At 48.3% G+C, this 18,356-nt stretch overlaps 1 protein-coding gene across 1 annotated transcript in view; it reads left to right on the top strand.

Moving 5' to 3' along the window:
• The window catches only part of LOC116359260 (CUB and sushi domain-containing protein 3-like), a 547,528-nt gene that overhangs the window by 155,154 nt on the left and 374,018 nt on the right, over positions 1-18,356 (top strand). Inside the window, 6 exon segments of the mRNA XM_031811826.1 lie at positions 2,734-2,855; positions 6,059-6,162; positions 7,089-7,201; positions 11,244-11,426; positions 11,699-11,889; positions 13,095-13,230. Of these exon segments, the coding sequence (XP_031667686.1) occupies positions 2,734-2,855; positions 6,059-6,162; positions 7,089-7,201; positions 11,244-11,426; positions 11,699-11,889; positions 13,095-13,230 (849 nt within the window).

The following is an 18,356-nucleotide window of genomic DNA, read 5'->3' as shown; positions in this document are numbered from 1 at the left end:
CCACAACACTACATAAAGAGAGACAACACTACACTACATAAAGAGAGACAACACAACACTACATAAAGAGAGACAACACAACACTACATAAAGAGAGACAACACAACACTACATAAAGAGAGACACCACAACACTACATAAAGAGAGACAACACTACATAAAGAGAGACAACACAACACTACATAAAGAGAGACAACACAACACTACATAAAGAGAGACACCACAACACTACATAAAGAGAGACAACACAACACTACATAAAGAGAGACACCACAACACTACATAAAGAGAGACAACACAACACTACATAAAGAGAGACAACACAACACTACATAAAGAGAGACAACACAACACTACATAAAGAGAGACACCACAACACTACATAAAGAGAGACAACACAACACTACATAAACAGAGACAACACAACACTACATAAAGAGAGACAACACAACACTACATAAAGAGAGACAACACAACACTACATAAAGAGAGACAACACAACACTACATAAAGAGAGACAACACAACACTACATAAAGAGAGACACCACAACACTACATAAAGAGAGACAACACAACACTACATAAAGAGAGACAACACAACACTACATAAAGAGAGACAACACAACACTACATAAAGAGAGACACCACAACACTACATAAAGAGAGACAACACAACACTACATAAAGAGAGACAACACAACACTACATAAAGAGAGACACCACAACACTACATAAAGAGAGACAACACAACACTACATAAAGAGAGACAACACAACACTACATAAAGAGAGACAACACAACACTACATAAAGAGAGACAACACAACACTACATAAAGAGAGACAACTGTACATAAAGAGAGACAACACAACACTACATAAAGAGAGACAACACAACATAAAGAGAGACAACACAACACTACATAAAGAGAGACAACACAACACTACATAAAGAGAGACCCAAGACAACAACACAGCATGGTAGCAACACATGACAACACAGCATGGTAGCAACACATGACAACACAGCATGGCTGCAACACATGACAACACAGCATGGTAGCAACACATGACAACACAGCATGGCAGCAACACATGACAACACAGCATGGTAGCAACACATGACAACACAGCATGGCAGCAACACATGACAACACAGCATGGCTGCAACACAACATGACAACACAGCATGGTAGCAACACATGACAACACAGCATGGCAGCAACACATGACAACACAGCATGGCTGCAACACAACATGACAACACAGCATGGTAGCAACACATGCCAACACAGCATGGTAGCAACACAACATGACAACACAGCATGGTGGCAACACTACATGACAACACAGCATGGTAGCAACACATGACAACACAGCATGGTAGCAAAACATGACAACACAGCATTGTAGCAACACATGACAACACAGCATGGTAGCAACACATGACAACACAGCATGGTAGCAACACATGACAACACAGCATGGTAGCAACACATGCCAACACAGCATGGTAGCAACACAACATGACAACACAGCATGGTAGCAACACATGACAACACATCATGGTAGCAACACATGCCAACACAGCATGGTAGCAACACAACATGACAACACAGCATGGTAGCAACACATGCCAACACAGCATGGCAGCAACACATGACAACACATCATGGCAGCAACACATGACAACACATCATGGTAGCAACACATGACAACACAGCATGGCAGCAACACATGACAACACAGCATGGTAGCAACACAACATGACAACACAGCATGGCAGCAACACATGACAACACAGCATGGTAGCAACACATGACAACACAGCATGGTAGCAAAACATGACAACACAGCATGGCTGCAACACATGACAACACAGCATGGTAGCAACACATGACAACACAGCATGGTAGCAACACATGACAACACAGCATGGTAGCAACACAACATGACAACACAGCATGGCAGCAACACATGACAACACAGCATGGTAGCAACACATGACAACACAGCATGGTAGCAAAACATGACAACACAGCATGGTTGCAACACATGACAACACAGCATGGTAGCAACACATGACAACACAGCATGGCAGCAACACATGACAACACAGCATGGCTGCAACACATGACAACACAGCATGGTAGCAACACAACATGACAACACAGCATGGTAGCAACACAACATGAAAACACAGCATGGTAGCAACACAACATGACAACACAGCATGGTAGCAACACATGACAACACAGCATGGTAGCAACACATGACAACATAGCATGGCAGCAACACATGACAACACAGCATGGTAGCAACACAACATGACAACACAGCATGGTAGCAACACATGACAGCACAGCATGGTAGCAACACAACATGACAACACATCATGGTAGCAACACATGACAACACAGCATGGTAGCAACACAACATCACAACAACATGGTAGCAACAACATGGTGGTAGCAACACAACATGGTAGCAACACAACATGGTAGCAGCACAAAACATGGTACAAACATTATTGGGCACAGACAACAGCACAAAGGTCAAGAATGTAGAGACAATAATACATCACACAAAGCAGCCACAACTATCAGTAAGAGTGTCCATGATTGAGTCTTTGAGTGATTGAGTCTTGTTTCAGTTAAAGAGCCGTAGAACATTGACTAAACAAGACATATTCTAGTCTCTCATTTCAACATCTCACTCCTGTCTCTTGTTTCAGTGAAAACGTGCGGATCGACACTCCAGGGTCCATCGGGGACGTTCACCTCTCCCAATTTCCCCATCCAGTACGAGAGTAATTCCCACTGTGTGTGGATTATCACTGCTAGTAACCCCAATAAGGTATGGTTTATATAGCATTTACCTGTCAGATCTCTCCTAGTCTCTCCTTGTCTCCTCTAGTCTCTCCTAGTCTCTCCTATGCTCTCCTAGTCTCTCCTAGTCTCCTCTAGTCTCTCCCGGTCTCTCCCAGTCTCTCCTAGTCTCTCCTATGCTCTCCTAGTCTCTCTTAGTCTCCTCTAGTCTCTCCCAGTCTCTCCTATGCTCTCCCAGTCTCTCCTAGTCTCTCCTTGTCTCTCCCAGTCTCTCCTATGCTCTCCTAGTCTCTCTTAGTCTCTCCTAGTCTCTCCCAGTCTCTCCTAGTCTCTCCTATGCTCTCCTAGTCTCTCCTAGTCTCCTCTAGTCTCTCCCGGTCTCTCCCAGTCTCTCCTAGTCTCTCCTATGCTCTCCTAGTCTCTCTTAGTCTCCTCTAGTCTCTCCCAGTCTCTCCTATGCTCTCCCAGTCTCTCCTAGTCTCTCCTTGTCTCTCCCAGTCTCTCCTATGCTCTCCTAGTCTCTCTTAGTCTCTCCTAGTCTCTCCCAGTCTCTCCTATGCTCTCCCAGTCTCTCCTAGTCTCTCCCAGTCTCTCATATGCTCCCCCAGTCTCTCCTAGTCTCTCCTAGCCTCTTCTGGCCTCTCCCATTCTTTCCCTGTCTCTCCTAGTCTCTCCCATGCTCTCCTAGTCTCCCAGAGTCTCGCCCAGCCTCTCCCAGTCTCTCCTAGCCTCTCCCAGTCTCTCCTAGTCTCTCCCAGTCTCTTCTAGCCTCTCCCAGTCTCTCCTATGCTCTCCTAATCTCTCCTAGTCTCTCTTAGTCTCTCTTAGTCTCTCCCAGTCTCTCCCTGTCTCTCCTAGTCTCTCCAAGACTCTCCTAGTTTCTCCCAGTCTCTCCTAGTCTCTCCTATGATCTCCTAGTCTCTCCTAGTCTCTCCTAGTTTCTCCCAGTCTCTCCCAGTCTCTCCTATGATCTCCTAGTCTCTCCTAGTCTCTCCTAGTTTCTCCCATGTCTCTCATTGACATTGAAGTCATTATCTACGCTTCACATTACCATGTGTTAGCTAACGTTACCTAACGTCTCTCCCATGCTCTCCTAGTCTCCCAGAGTCTCGCCCAGCCTCTCCCAGTCTCTCCTAGCCTCTCCCAGTCTCTCCTAGTCTCTCCCAGTCTCTTCTAGCCTCTCCCTGTCTCTCCTAGTCTCTCCTAGTCTCTCCTATGATCTCCCAGTCTCTCCTAGTCTCTCCTATGATCTCCTAGTCTCTCCTAGTCTCTCCTAGTTTCTCCCAGTCTCTCCCAGTCTCTCCTATGATCTCCTAGTCTCTCCTAGTCTCTCCTAGTTTCTCCCATGTCTCTCATTGACATTGAAGTCATTATCTGCGCTTCACATTACCATGTGTTAGCTAACGTTACCTAACGTCATTAGGATAATTATGCGCTGTTCCTGCATTGCTAATTCAACACACTGCAGGCATAGGCTGCATCACAAAAGGCACCATTTTCCCTATTTAGTGCACTACGTTTGACCAGTGGCCATTTGCTAAAGTGCACTATATAAAGAATAGAGTACACTGTGGGACGCTGCGCTGTCCTGTCCCCAAAGCACAGACACTACAAGGACCTAGAGAACAACAGAAGCATGTTGCCGCCATGTTTCGCTGTTGGCATTCGACAGAAATGTGACACGCGTTGCATTTTAAAAGCTTTAATCTGACCTCCGTGTGGACGAGGTAGAAATACACTTAAATACAACAATATCCAACGTTTTTCTTCATTCAGATTAAGCTTCCCTGCATGTGTCCCGTTATATGTTAGAAGCTTCCCTGCATGTGTCATGTTATACAGTATGTTAAAAGCTTCCCTGCATGTGTCATGTTATACAGTATGTTAAAAGCTTCCCTGTATGTGTCATGTTATACAGTATGTTAAAAGCTTCCCTGTATGTGTCATGTTATACAGTATCTTAAAAGCTTCCCTGCATGTGTCACGTTATATGTTAGAAGCTTCCCTGCATGTGTCACGTTATATGTTAGAAGCTTCCCTGCATGTGTCATGTTATATGTTAGAAGCTTCCCTGCATGTGTCATGTTATATGTTAAAAGCTTCCCTGTATGTGTCATGTTATACAGTATGTTAAAAGCTTCCCTGCATGTGTCATGTTATATGTTAAAAGCTTCCCTGCATGTGTCACGTTATATGTTAAAAGCTTCCCTGCATGTGTCATGTTATATGTTAAAAGCTTCCCTGCATGTGTCATGTTATATTTGGTTGTGTGTATGGTTAAATAAAGGGAGGAGAGTAACTCGGTCACGGTCAGCTACAATGCATCCCAAATAGCAACCTATTCCCTATATAGTTCACTACATTTCATCAGGGCCCATATGGCTCTGGTCAGAAGTTGTGCACTATATAGAAAATAGGATGCTAATTGGGATGCTTCGTAGGTGACTGTGACCAGAAGATTCATAAAAAGGGAAGACAGAGAGGCAATTCATTATTTCAGTCAATAAGTTAATCTCAAATTGCATTTTTGCATGATTGCTTCTCAGTATTTGATTTGTGTTCTGAGGGGGATTGTCAAATCCATGCCATTAGCAATCTATAAAGTCCTCCCTGAAGACCATTTGCATCGCTTCTGGTGTGAACAATTCAGGGCCTTGCTTTTGGTGAGAGAAACACACACTCTACTTGACGAAATTCATCCGTTTGACAGGACTTGTTAGGATTCATTTGGTTTCTTTGTTGTTTCATCGAATTGTCTTTCACTCATTGTGAACCGAAAAGCTGTGTGGGCGGATATTTAGTAAACATTTAGAAAATGACTTGAATGAATATGATTCCGAACACTCTCCCAAAGGTGTGTTTGATGTGAATCAGCAGCTGCTAGTACGTCTGTTTATGAATGTGATATGAGGTAAATGTCGAACGATTCTCCGGTCACACACTGTGACTTGATGATGTAATAGCAGTGCATACAGTGTAGTAGCTGGGTGGGATTGTGGTTCTGTTATCTCCTCTATAGCTTTCTGTCAGCGGTGGATTAGCTGTCGTTTTACCAGATACCACGTCCTATTGTACAGCCAATCAAATGAACACATTGTTTAGTCAAAAAAAAGTTTAATAAAAGCGATGCGTTCATGATTTTGTTGTCCAATGAATAATAATGTGTATATAATATAAACGAGTGGAAAATACGTTGGCAGTGTATGTTGTAAATGGGTTTCCTTCCAACAGGTTATCCAGGTCAACTTTGAGGAGTTTGACATGGAGATCGGCTATGACTCATTGACCATCGGAGACGGAGGGCAAGTTGGAGACTCACGAACTATAATACAAGTGTAGGTATTATACTTGAATTATCCTCAGATCCCACAACCACATCTAGCTGTGAGATTACACTTAAATTAACATGTGTGTTGTTTGATGGTTCAATTAAGTCCACTTACATTCCACGTTGTTATAAAATGTTAATATTAACTCTATAACTAATTAACATATGTGTTGTTCGATGGTTCAATTAAGTCCACTTACATTCCACGTTGTTATAAAATGTTAATTTTAACTCTATAACTAATTAACATATGTGTTGTTCGATGGTTCAATTAAGTCCACTTACATTCCACGTTGTTATAAAATGTTAATATTAACTCTAACTAATTAACATATGTGTTGTTTGATGGTACAATTATGTCCACTTACCACGTTGTTATACATTTTTTATTTAACTCTAACTAATAAACATGTTTGTTGTTTACAATAATGACTTATCATCAAGTTTCTCTTACATGCCTGGTTGTATAAAAAAGGTAAATATCTTTTAAGATAACCCTGTCTCTGTTACGGTTTTTGTATTTAACCATTATTTGGACAGATAAGTCAATTAAGAACAGATTCTTATTTACGATTACAACCGATCTGATTGGCTGAAGGGCAGTATTGTGACCCCATTTAACCTTTATTTGGACAGATAAGTCAATTAAGAACAGATTCTTATTTACGATTACAACCGATCTGATTGGCTGAAGGGCAGTATTGTGACCCCATTTAACCTTTATTTGGACAGATAAGTCAATTAAGAACAGATTCTTATTTACGATTACAACCGATCTGATTGGCTGAAGGGCAGTATTGTGACCCCATTTAACCTTTATTTGGACAGATAAGTCAATTAAGAACAGATTCTTATTTACGATTACAACCGATCTGATTGGCTGAAGGGCAGTATTGTGACGGGCCATTGGTTGTATTGTGCTCTTATCTGCAGCCTGACAGGTAGCTTCGTGCCTGACCTTATTGTCAGCATGTCCCATCAAATGTGGCTGCACCTTCAGTCTGATGAGAGCGTGGGATCTATCGGCTTCAAGATCAACTATAAAGGTACAAACACTGTCAAACTCTTTAACCCTAGACACAGTATACAGTCCTCCTATGTGCTGATAACGATAACATGTTGAGATACAAACACTATCAAACTCTTTAACCCTAGACACAGTATTCAGTCCTCCTCTGTGCTGATAACGATAACATGTTGAGATACAGACACTATCAACCGACCTTAGCCCATGCCTGTCCCAGACCTAGCACCCAGCCCCTATCCCCAGTCCCTATCCCCAGCCCCTATCCCCAGCACCTAGCCCCAGCACCGTTCCCAGCCCCCAGCACCTAGTCTCAAGCCCCATCCCCAGCCCCCAGCACCTAGCCTCAAGCCCCATCCCCAGCCCCCAGCACCTAGCCTCAAGCCCCATCCCCAGCCCCCAGCCCCCAGCCTCTTGACCATAGCCCCTGCACCAGACCACCTCCATCCCAGACCTGGCCCAGCACCAGACCTCCATCCCAGACCTGGCCCAGGACCAGACTACCTCCATCCCAGACCTGGCCCAGGACCAGACTACCTCCATCCCAGACCTGGCCCAGGACCAGACTACCTCCATCCCAGACCTGGCCCAGGACCAGACTACCTCCATCCCAGACCTGGCCCAGCACCAGACTACCTCCATCCCAGACCTGGCCCAGCACCAGACTACCTCCATCCCAGACCTGGCCCAGCACCAGACTACCTCCATCCCAGACCTGGCCCAGGACCAGACTACCTCCATCCCAGACCTGACCCAGCACCAGACCTTCTCCATCCCAGACCTGGCCCAGGACCAGACTACCTCCATCCCAGACCTGGCCCAGGACCAGACTACCTCCATCCCAGACCTGGCCCAGGACCAGACTACCTCCATCCCAGACCTGGCCCAGGACCAGACTACCTCCATCCCAGACCTGGCCCAGGACCAGACTACCTCCATCCCAGACCTGGCCCAGGACCAGACTACCTCCTTCCCAGACCTGGCCCAGGACCAGACTACCTCCATCCCAGACCTGGCCCAGGACCAGACTACCTCCATCCCAGACCTGGCCCAGGACCAGACTACCTCCATCCCAGACCTGGCCCAGGACCAGACTACCTCCATCCCAGACCTGGCCCAGGACCAGACTACCTCCATCCCAGACCTGGCCCAGGACCAGACTACCTCCTTCCCAGACCTGGCCCAGCACCAGACCTTCTCCATCCCAGACCTGGCCCAGGTCCAGACTACCTCCATCCCAGACCTGGCCCAGGACCAGACTACCTCCATCCCAGACCTGGCCCAGGACCAGACTACCTCCTTCCCTGACCTGGCCCAGCACCAGACCTTCTCCATCCCAGACCTGGCCCAGGTCCAGACTACCTCCATCCCAGACCTGGCCCAGGACCAGACTACCTCCTTCCCAGACCTGGCCCAGGACCAGACTACCTCCTTCCCAGACCTGGCCCAGGACCAGACTACCTCCATCCCAGACCTGGCCCAGGACCAGACTACCTCCTTCCCAGACCTGGCCCAGGACCAGACTACCTCCTTCCCAGACCTGGCCCAGGACCAGACTACCTCCATCCCAGACCTGGCCCAGCACCAGACTACCTCCATCCCAGACCTGGGACAACCCTCCATCCCAACAGAACTGGACCAGACTACCTCCATCCCAGACCTGGCCCAGGACCAGACTACCTCCATCCCAGACCTGGCCCAGGACCAGACTACCTCCATCCCAGACCTGGCCCAGGACCAGACTACCTCCATCCCAGACCTGGCCCAGGACCAGACTACCTCCTTCCCAGACCTGGCCCAGGACCAGACTACCTCCATTCCCAGACCTGGCCCAGGACCAGACTACCTCCATCCCAGACCTGGCCCAGGACCAGACTACCTCCATCCCAGACCTGGCCCAGGACCAGACTACCTCCATCCCAGACCTGGCCCAGGACCAGACTACCTCCATCCCAGACCTGGCCCAGGACCAGACTACCTCCATCCCAGACCTGGCCCAGGACCAGACTACCTCCATCCCAGACCTGGCCCAGGACCAGACTACCTCCATCCCAGACCTGGCCCAGGACCAGACTACCTCCATCCCAGACCTGGCCCAGGACCAGACTACCTCCTTCCCAGACCTGGCCCAGGACCAGACTACCTCCTTCCCAGACCTGGCCCAGGACCAGACTACCTCCATCCCAGACCTGGCCCAGGACCAGACTACCTCCATCCCAGACCTGGCCCAGGACCAGACTACCTCCATCCCAGACCTGGCCCAGGACCAGACTACCTCCATCCCAGACCTGGCCCAGGACCAGACTACCTCCATCCCAGACCTGGCCCAGGACCAGACTACCTCCATCCCAGACCTGGCCCAGGACCAGACTACCTCCATCCCAGACCTGGCCCAGGACCAGACTACCTCCATCCCAGACCTGGCCCAGGACCAGACTACCTCCTTCCCAGACCTGGCCCAGCACCAGACTACCTCCATCCCAGACCTGGCCCAGGACCAGACTACCTCCATCCAGACCTGGCCCAGGACCAGACTACCTCCTTCCCAGACCTGGCCCAGCACCAGACTACCTCCATCCCAGACCTGGCCCAGGACCAGACTACCTCCATCCCAGACCTGGCCCAGGACCAGACTACCTCCATCCCAGACCTGGCCCAGGACCAGACTACCTCCATCCCAGACCTGGCCCAGGACCAGACTACCTCCATCCCAGACCTGGCCCAGGACCAGACTACCTCCATCCCAGACCTGGCCCAGGACCAGACTACCTCCATCCCAGACCTGGCCCAGGACCAGACTACCTCCATCCCAGACCTGGCCCAGGACCAGACTACCTCCATCCCAGACCTGGCCCAGGACCAGACTACCTCCATCCCAGACCTGGCCCAGGACCAGACTACCTCCATCCCAGACCTGGCCCAGGACCAGACTACCTCCATCCCAGACCTGGCCCAGGACCAGACTACCTCCATCCCAGACCTGGCCCAGGACCAGACTACCTCCATCCCAGACCTGGCCCAGGACCAGACTACCTCCATCCCAGACCTGGCCCAGGACCAGACTACCTCCATCCCAGACCTGGCCCAGGACCAGACTACCTCCATCCCAGACCTGGCCCAGGACCAGACTACCTCCATCCCAGACCTGGCCCAGGACCAGACTACCTCCATCCCAGACCTGGCCCAGGACCAGACTACCTCCATCCCAGACCTGGCCCAGGACCAGACTACCTCCATCCCAGACCTGGCCCAGGACCAGACTACCTCCATCCCAGACCTGGCCCAGGACCAGACTACCTCCATCCCAGACCTGGCCCAGGACCAGACTACCTCCATCCCAGACCTGGCCCAGGACCAGACTACCTCCATCCCAGACCTGGCCCAGGACCAGACTACCTCCATCCCAGACCTGGCCCAGGACCAGACTACCTCCATCCCAGACCTGGCCCAGGACCAGACTACCTCCATCCCAGACCTGGCCCAGGACCAGACTACCTCCATCCAGACCTGGCCCAGGACCAGACTACCTCCATCCCAGACCTGGCCCAGGACCAGACTACCTCCATCCCAGACCTGGCCCAGGACCAGACTACCTCCATCCCAGACCTGGCCCAGGACCAGACTACCTCCATCCCAGACCTGGCCCAGGACCAGACTACCTCCATCCCAGACCTGGCCCAGGACCAGACTACCTCCATCCCAGACCTGGCCCAGGACCAGACTACCTCCATCCCAGACCTGGCCCAGGACCAGACTACCTCCATCCCAGACCTGGCCCAGGACCAGACTACCTCCATCCCAGACCTGGCCCAGGACCAGACTACCTCCATCCCAGACCTGGCCCAGGACCAGACTACCTCCATCCCAGACCTGGCCCAGGACCAGACTACCTCCATCCCAGACCTGGCCAGGACCAGACTACCTCCATCCCAGACCTGGCCCAGGACCAGACTACCTCCATCCCAGACCTGGCCCAGGACCAGAGACCTTTTGAGACAGATACTATCAGTATCAAACAGATAAAAGGCTTACATTTGACTCATCCCTGTCTCTTTCTCTGACAGAGATTGATAAGGAGAGTTGTGGGGACCCAGGCACGCCTCTATATGGCTTCCAGGAGGGCAGTGGGTTTCTGAACGGGAACGTGCTGCGGTTCGAGTGCCAGTTTGGCTTCGAGCTGATTGGAGAGAGGATGATCACCTGTCAGAACAACAACCAATGGTCTGCTAACATCCCCATTTGCATATGTGAGTATCTGGACTTGCAGAGTATGGAGAGTATGTTCATTGTTGGAAATTCCATGTTAAAAAGCACAGTCATTCTGTGGAATATGTTTTTTATTACAATAAGTAAGGAAAGACATGATTCCACTTTTCAGGTTTTACGTCCCATACGTAACAGAGTATATTTATAGGAAAACCCTCCCATGCTGCCTCGGTGAAATACCTTAATGAACATATGAATATGCGAACATAAACATTTCTACACCTAAGCCACTCCCTTTTTCCTACTCACACAGTCCCATGTTTCTCCAACTTCACGGCGGCCGTGGGCACTGTGCTGTCCCCTGACTACCCAGAGGGCTATGGGAACAACCTGAACTGTGTGTGGATCATCATCTCTGAACCAGGCAGCCGGATCCACCTGGCCTTCAACGACTTTGACCTGGAGCCTCCATACGACTTCCTCACCGTGAAGGACGGAGACCAGGTAATGGATTGATTGAGACCAGGTAATGGATTGATTGAGACCAGGTAATGGTTTGATTGAGACTAGGTAATGGATTGATTGAGACCAGGTAATGGATTGATTGAGACCAGGTAATGGATTGATTAAGACTAGGTAATGGATTAATTGAGAACAGGTAATGGATTGATTGAGACTAGGTAATGGATTAATTGAGACTAGGTAATGGATTGATTGAGACCAGGTAATGGATTGATTGAGACTAGGTAATGGATTAATTGAGACCAGGTAATGGATTGATTGAGACCAGGTAATGGATTGATTGAGACTAGGTAATGGATTAATTGAGACCAGGTAATGGATTGATTGAGACCAGGTAATGGATTGATTGAGACCAGGTAATGGATTGATTGAGACCATGTAATGGATTGATTGAGACCAGGTAATGGATTGATTGAGACCAGGTAATGGTTTGATTGAGACTAGGTAATGGATTGATTGAGACCAGGTAATGGATTGATTGAGACCAGGTAATGGATTGATTGAGACTAGGTAATGGATTAATTGAGAACAGGTAATGGATTGATTGAGACTAGGTAATGGATTAATTGAGACTAGGTAATGGATTGATTGAGACCAGGTAATGGATTGATTGAGACTAGGTAATGGATTAATTGAGACCAGGTAATGGATTGATTGAGACCAGGTAATGGATTGATTGAGACCAGGTAATGGATTGATTGAGACCATGTAATGGATTGATTGAGACCAGGTAATGGATTGATTGAGACCAGGTAATGGATTGATTGAGACCAGGTAATGGATTGATTGAGACCAGGTAATGGATTGATTGAGACTAGGTAATGGATTGATTGATTGATAATTGATTGAGTAGCTAGTTAAAGGGGAAGGGCATCATGGAGGTTTTTAAATCATTCTTAAAAACCCACCGTTTTAGCTTAGCCTGAAATCTTCCTTTATGTTAGTGGTTTCATACATCCTTTCTGGGACTTTAGGTTTATTTTAGTTCATCTCTTAATTCCTCTTGGTTTGTGGTTAGTTCTTTCATTTTCTTGTTTCACCAAAATTGTTGTGAGGTTTAAGTGTATAATTTCTTTGAATAGTGTTGTGTTGTTTAAGTGTATAGTTTCTTTGAATAGTGTTGTGTTGTTTAAATGCCCCCCCCCCACCCCTTTAAATAACGTTTCCACACGATGTGGTCGTACCAGACGGGCTCGTCCGTCCTGGGGAGGTACTCGGGAGCCGAGGTGCCGTCTCACTTCACCTCCAACAGTAACATACTCCAGCTGGAGTTCCAGGCTGACCACTCCATGTCCGGAAGAGGATTCAACATCACCTACAGCAGTCAGTACCCTGCTCTACTATTACCACACCATGTCCTTACGACTCACATTGTTTTCATTTTCTTTGTTGTTGGGAGAGAAGCCGTTGATGACCAAGTGTACGGTCTTGTGAGTCATTGTAAACCCCCACTGGTAAACAAGATGTTGAATTAGCGTTGGTTCAGTGTCACACTGTTACAAAGGCTGTACCGTTACGTGTGTCATGTGTCTCTTACCGTTTGGTCAGTGTCACACTGTTACAAAGGCTGTACCGTTGCGTGTATCATGGGTCTCTGACCCTTTGGTCACCGAAAGGATGCTGGTTTGGAATATTTGAGGTGACATTTTGCACGCCCAATTTTTCAGTTTTTGATTTGTTAAAAAAGTTTGAAATATCCAATAAATGTCGTTCCACTTCATGATTGTGTCCCACTTGTTGTTGATTCTTCACAAAAAAAATACAGTTTTATATCTTTATGTTTGAAGCCTGAAATGTGGCAAAAGGTCGCAAAGTTCAAGGGGGCCGAATACTTTCGCAAGGCACTGTATATATATATATATATATATATATATATATAATTATGATTATTTTTCAAACAAATGTACAGTCTTGTGTTTCACTGTATATAATGTGTGACTTTATATAACATTGTAGCTTCCATATCAACTACATGAATCAGTAACACTCACAGGGCAGATAGATGTTGGATTAGTGTTATATTGTACAACAAACCCGTCGATGAAAACCCCACTCTGTTGCCAGGCAACTGTTTAACAGATGTGTCACACGCCTGATGTTGTTGAGACGTCACTGTCGGGCCATTTATACGGTATGGTCATTTGCTGCGCGTGCGTAACGACAACTACGTTATGTGTGTTACGATTCTACCGTACAAGCGGATGAAATTGAGGCGGCTCACGAACCGGCCCTCAGTTTCAATGGGAATAAAGATCCCACGCTGTTATATGGTTGAATACAATGACACCTTAGTGTCTGTTCTCCTCTGTCAAGGCAGTGCAGTCCCTTAGAGGAGGTATTGTGGTTCTGAGACCTACTGTAGGCTACCTTAGTGTCTGTTCTCCTCTGTCAAGGCAGTGCAGTCCCTTAGAGGAGGTATTGTGGTTCTGAGACCTACTGTAGGCTACCTTAGTGTCTGTTCTCCTCTGTCAAGGCAGTGCAGTCCCTTAGAGGAGGTATTGTGGTTCTGAGACCTACTGTAGGCTACCTTAGTGTCTGTTCTCCTCTGTCAAGGCAGTGCAGTCCCTTAGAGGAGGTATTGTGGTTCTGAGACCTACTGTAGGCTACCTTAGTGTCTGTTCTCCTCTGTCAAGGCAGTGCAGTCCCTTAGAGGAGGTATTGTGGTTCTGAGACCTACTGTAGGCTACCTTAGTGTCTGTTCTCCTCTGTCAAGGCAGTGCAGTCCCTTAGAGGAGGTATTGTGGTTCTGAGACCTACTGTAGGCTACCTTAGTGTCTGTTCTCCTCTGTCAAGGCAGTGCAGTCCCTTAGAGGAGGTATTGTGGTTCTGAGACCTACTGTAGGCTACCTTAGTGTCTGTTCTCCTCTGTCAAGGCAGTGCAGTCCCTTAGAGGAGGTATTGTGGTTCTGAGACCTACTGTAGGCTACCTTAGTGTCTGTTCTCCTCTGTCAAGGCAGTGCAGTCCCTTAGAGGAGGTATTGTGGTTCTGAGACCTACTGTAGGCTACCTTAGTGTCTGTTCTCCTCTGTCAAGGCAGTGCAGTCCCTTAGAGGAGGTATTGTGGTTCTGAGACCTACTGTAGGCTACCTTAGTGTCTGTTCTCCTCTGTCAAGGCAGTGCAGTCCCTTAGAGGAGGTATTGTGGTTCTGAGACCTACTGTAGGCTACCTTAGTGTCTGTTCTCCTCTGTCAAGGCAGTGCAGTCCCTTAGAGGAGGTATTGTGGTTCTGAGACCTACTGTAGGCTACCTTAGTGTCTGTTCTCCTCTGTCAAGGCAGTGCAGTCCCTTAGAGGAGGTATTGTGGTTCTGAGACCTACTGTAGGCTACCTTAGTGTCTGTTCTCCTCTGTCAAGGCAGTGCAGTCCCTTAGAGGAGGTATTGTGGTTCTGAGACCTACTGTAGGCTACCTTAGTGTCTGTTCTCCTCTGTCAAGGCAGTGCAGTCCCTTAGAGGAGGTATTGTGGTTCTGAGACCTACTGTAGGCTACCTTAGTGTCTGTTCTCCTCTGTCAAGGCAGTGCAGTCCCTTAGAGGAGGTATTGTGGTTCTGAGACCTACTGTAGGCTACCTTAGTGTCTGTTCTCCTCTGTCAAGGCAGTGCAGTCCCTTAGAGGAGGTATTGTGGTTCTGAGACCTACTGTAGGCTACCTTAGTGTCTGTTCTCCTCTGTCAAGGCAGTGCAGTCCCTTAGAGGAGGTATTGTGGTTCTGAGACCTACTGTAGGCTACCTTAGTGTCTGTTCTCCTCTGTCAAGGCAGTGCAGTCCCTTAGAGGAGGTATTGTGGTTCTGAGACCTACTGTAGGCTACCTTAGTGTCTGTTCTCCTCTGTCAAGGCAGTGCAGTCCCTTAGAGGAGGTATTGTGGTTCTGAGACCTACTGTAGGCTACCTTAGTGTCTGTTCTCCTCTGTCAAGGCAGTGCAGTCCCTTAGAGGAGGTATTGTGGTTCTGAGACCTACTGTAGGCTACCTTAGTGTCTGTTCTCCTCTGTCAAGGCAGTGCAGTCCCTTAGAGGAGGTATTGTGGTTCTGAGACCTACTGTAGGCTACCTTAGTGTCTGTTCTCCTCTGTCAAGGCAGTGCAGTCCCTTAGAGGAGGTATTGTGGTTCTGAGACCTACTGTAGGCTACCTTAGTGTCTGTTCTCCTCTGTCAAGGCAGTGCAGTCCCTTAGAGGAGGTATTGTGGTTCTGAGACCTACTGTAGGCTACCTTAGTGTCTGTTCTCCTCTGTCAAGGCAGTGCAGTCCCTTAGAGGAGGTATTGTGGTTCTGAGACCTACTGTAGGCTACCTTAGTGTCTGTTCTCCTCTGTCAAGGCAGTGCAGTCCCTTAGAGGAGGTATTGTGGTTCTGAGACCTACTGTAGGCTACCTTAGTGTCTGTTCTCCTCTGTCAAGGCAGTGCAGTCCCTTAGAGGAGGTATTGTGGTTCTGAGACCTACTGTAGGCTACCTTAGTGTCTGTTCTCCTCTGTCAAGGCAGTGCAGTCCCTTAGAGGAGGTATTGTGGTTCTGAGACCTACTGTAGGCTACCTTAGTGTCTGTTCTCCTCTGTCAAGGCAGTGCAGTCCCTTAGAGGAGGTATTGTGGTTCTGAGACCTACTGTAGGCTACCTTAGTGTCTGTTCTCCTCTGTCAAGGCAGTGCAGTCCCTTAGAGGAGGTATTGTGGTTCTGAGACCTACTGTAGGCTACCTTAGTGTCTGTTCTCCTCTGTCAAGGCAGTGCAGTCCCTTAGAGGAGGTATTGTGGTTCTGAGACCTACTGTAGGCTACCTTAGTGTCTGTTCTCCTCTGTCAAGGCAGTGCAGTCCCTTAGAGGAGGTATTGTGGTTCTGAGACCTACTGTAGGCTACCTTAGTGTCTGTTCTCCTCTGTCAAGGCAGTGCAGTCCCTTAGAGGAGGTATTGTGGTTCTGAGACCTACTGTAGGCTACCTTAGTGTCTGTTCTCCTCTGTCAAGGCAGTGCAGTCCCTTAGAGGAGGTATTGTGGTTCTGAGACCTACTGTAGGCTACCTTAGTGTCTGTTCTCCTCTGTCAAGGCAGTGCAGTCCCTTAGAGGAGGTATTGTGGTTCTGAGACCTACTGTAGGCTACCTTAGTGTCTGTTCTCCTCTGTCAAGGCAGTGCAGTCCCTTAGAGGAGGTATTGTGGTTCTGAGACCTACTGTAGGCTACCTTAGTGTCTGTTCTCCTCTGTCAAGGCAGTGCAGTCCCTTAGAGGAGGTATTGTGGTTCTGAGACCTACTGTAGGCTACCTTAGTGTCTGTTCTCCTCTGTCAAGGCAGTGCAGTCCCTTAGAGGAGGTATTGTGGTTCTGAGACCTACTGTAGGCTACCTTAGTGTCTGTTCTCCTCTGTCAAGGCAGTGCAGTCCCTTAGAGGAGGTATTGTGGTTCTGAGACCTACTGTAGGCTACCTTAGTGTCTGTTCTCCTCTGTCAAGGCAGTGCAGTCCCTTAGAGGAGGTATTGTGGTTCTGAGACCTACTGTAGGCTACCTTAGTGTCTGTTCTCCTCTGTCAAGGCAGTGCAGTCCCTTAGAGGAGGTATTGTGGTTCTGAGACCTACTGTAGGCTACCTTAGTGTCTGTTCTCCTCTGTCAAGGCAGTGCAGTCCCTTAGAGGAGGTATTGTGGTTCTGAGACCTACTGTAGGCTACCTTAGTGTCTGTTCTCCTCTGTCAAGGCAGTGCAGTCCCTTAGAGGAGGTATTGTGGTTCTGAGACCTACTGTAGGCTACCTTAGTGTCTGTTCTCCTCTGTCAAGGCAGTGCAGTCCCTTAGAGGAGGTATTGTGGTTCTGAGACCTACTGTAGGCTACCTTAGTGTCTGTTCTCCTCTGTCAAGGCAGTGCAGTCCCTTAGAGGAGGTATTGTGGTTCTGAGACCTACTGTAGGCTACCTTAGTGTCTGTTCTCCTCTGTCAAGGCAGTGCAGTCCCTTAGAGGAGGTATTGTGGTTCTGAGACCTACTGTAGGCTACCTTAGTGTCTGTTCTCCTCTGTCAAGGCAGTGCAGTCCCTTAGAGGAGGTATTGTGGTTCTGAGACCTACTGTAGGCTACCTTAGTGTCTGTTCTCCTCTGTCAAGGCAGTGCAGTCCCTTAGAGGAGGTGTTGTGGTTCTGAGACCTACTGTAGGCTACCTTAGTGTCTGTTCTCCTCTGTCAAGGCAGTGCAGTCCCTTAGAGGAGGTGTTGTGGTTCTGAGACCTACTGTAGGCTACCTTAGTGTCTGTTCTCCTCTGTCAAGGCAGTGCAGTCCCTTAGAGGAGGTGTTGTGGTTCTGAGACCTACTGTAGGCTACCTTAGTGTCTGTTCTCCTCTGTCAAGGCAGTGCAGTCCCTTAGAGGAGGTGTTGTGGTTCTGAGACCTACTGTAGGCTACCTTAGTGTCTGTTCTCCTCTGTCAAGGCAGTGCAGTCCCTTAGAGGAGGTATTGTGGTTCTGAGACCTACTGTAGGCTACCT

The sequence above is a fragment of the Oncorhynchus kisutch genome, unplaced genomic scaffold, assembly GCF_002021735.2.
Source record: "Oncorhynchus kisutch isolate 150728-3 unplaced genomic scaffold, Okis_V2 Okis02a-Okis13b_hom, whole genome shotgun sequence".
In the NCBI taxonomy this organism is placed as follows: Eukaryota; Metazoa; Chordata; class Actinopteri; order Salmoniformes; family Salmonidae; genus Oncorhynchus; species Oncorhynchus kisutch.
This window is presented reverse-complemented; position numbering and strand designations above follow the sequence as displayed.